Source organism: Acanthamoeba castellanii (genome assembly GCF_000313135.1).
Source record: "Acanthamoeba castellanii str. Neff unplaced genomic scaffold scf7180000084753, whole genome shotgun sequence".
NCBI lineage: Eukaryota > Discosea > Longamoebia > Acanthamoebidae > Acanthamoeba > Acanthamoeba castellanii.
In genome coordinates, this window is record NW_004457538.1 from 52,121 (window position 1) to 53,976 (window position 1,856).

Below are 1,856 nucleotides of genomic sequence, written 5' to 3' on the forward strand. Positions count from 1 at the left end.
TGGAGCACCACCTGCAGCACACCGAGGGAGTGATCTGATCGTCGCTGGCCTCCCGCGCCCTCAGGCCGGGTTGCCACCAGACAACATGGCTCGAGTCGAGAGCAGGGAGGAGCAGCAGCACCCATACACACGTTCCCTCGTAGTGTAACTACTTGTACCACCACCACTACGATGATGCTTGAAGAAGAAGAGCCTCCTTCACATCACTTAGCGTCGCACCACATCATACGGAGGGGACCAGGCAGTTGGGCGTAGAACAGGGGAGAAAAGGGATCGAGCGAAGGGGAGGGTGGGTCTATCTATGATGTACAGTATGTGCACTCGCCGCGCGGGGCATTGAAAACAGAGGAGGAATGGGGGGAGAGCTGAAACCAGCCGCGCGGCAAAGATGGAGGGAAAGAAGAGGAAGAAGAAGGTCGACGGGAGAGGGAAGGAGACTACTGTCGTAGATGGTGAAGGTGGTTGTCGGCTGATGGTCAAAACGCTGACTGTCCAGGCCTGGTTAGTCTCGCTAGTTGAGCACGGCGCGAGGAGACTTGAGGGGCAAGGCATCGGCGCTCGACGTGCGCTGCAGCTTCTTGACCCTTCTCTCTGTCTCGATAGCACGTTGCTTCGAACGAACACGAGCACAGACACGAACAACGTTCAGCCATGGCAAGCAATCACCCGTGACAGCCCACAGTTCCCTCCTGAAGCGTATAGCGGGTGTAGGTGGGCTCATGTACCTCCAAGCGCTGGGCATCCGCCGTGGTGAGCGGCAGGAGAGGGAAGCTCTTCGAGTCCTTCTCGGCCAGCTCGCGCAGCTCAAAATAGTACTTGCAGTACCTACGATGCATCACACCACGAGGTGGTTGGTGAGTGGCATGCCACCGGAAAAGAGTGCAGTGTGAAAAGTGCGAGGCAGGTCTAGAGGCGGGGCGGTACTCGGATGCTTTCAGAGAGACGTTGTAGGTGAGCAGGCCCAGGAAATACTTCTCGAGCTTGTTCAGGTCGTTCACGTTCACGTTGGGAAAGACCGAGAGGAAGTCCACATTCCACACGGCCTGGTCTTCCCACACCTGGAAGAGAAGAGCAATCGCGAAACGGACTTGTGAGATGATGTTCGTTCGTGGTGAAATCTTCCGATGAGGGGAAAAGAAGAAGAAGAAGCAGATGATAATGTGTTCTCTCTGTAGTACACACACACACACACACTATGTAAAACCAAAAATACACATATATAATACCAAAGCAGCGATCATATATCAAAAACACACCAAAGAGAGAGAGAGTGATGATGATGATGATGATGATGATGCGGTGCGCACCTTGGAGGCCAAGATGAGTGCGCCGAGCGTGACGCGTCTCCAATTGGTCCCGTGGAGGGTGATCTTGGTATTGGCGATCAGCCTTTCGATGTAGGCCAGACAGAGGATGGCACACTCGGCGGGCAGCTTCTCTGCCTTGAATATGCTGAAGACGAATCGATAGATGTCCTTCTGCGTTGGGGCGCTCACATCCACGGGACCCTTCTGAGCTCGCCATAACACGACACACAACGCAACCAAACGAAAGTGAGCCTTAAGCGGAACAGCACCCCAATTGTCTGAGACAAGCAATCGAATGAAGCAGGAGAGTGTACCACAATGGGGTACTCGCGCTCGTCAAAGATTTCGAACAAAACGGGGGTGGCGTCTTGGCCTGCGGTGGAGTGGTACCAGATCGCCGTCGCCATACTGCGTAGATCGAGGTGAGAAGCAGAAACGTGAGGCTGATGAGCTGAGCCGCGTCGGTAGATAAGAGCGAGTGCTGTCTGCGCGATGTACGTACCACCAAAGCACTTGGTCGAGGTTGGGCGCGCTGATGGTGCTATTTAC

The 1,856-nt window shown here is 54.7% G+C and overlaps 1 protein-coding gene across 1 annotated transcript in view; it reads right to left on the bottom strand.

The window, feature by feature from the left end:
- The window catches only part of ACA1_197900 (cyclin, Nterminal domain containing protein), a gene marked incomplete at both ends in the record, with an annotated part of 3,242 nt that extends 1,528 nt beyond the window's left edge, over positions 1 to 1,714 (bottom strand). Inside the window, 6 exons of the mRNA XM_004341644.1 lie at positions 23 to 148; positions 524 to 610; positions 726 to 825; positions 925 to 1,058; positions 1,308 to 1,511; positions 1,622 to 1,714. Of these exons, the coding sequence (XP_004341692.1) occupies positions 23 to 148; positions 524 to 610; positions 726 to 825; positions 925 to 1,058; positions 1,308 to 1,511; positions 1,622 to 1,714 (744 nt within the window). The remainder of the gene's footprint in view (positions 1 to 22; positions 149 to 523; positions 611 to 725; positions 826 to 924; positions 1,059 to 1,307; positions 1,512 to 1,621) is intronic.
- Positions 1,715 to 1,856: the final 142 nt, after the last annotated feature.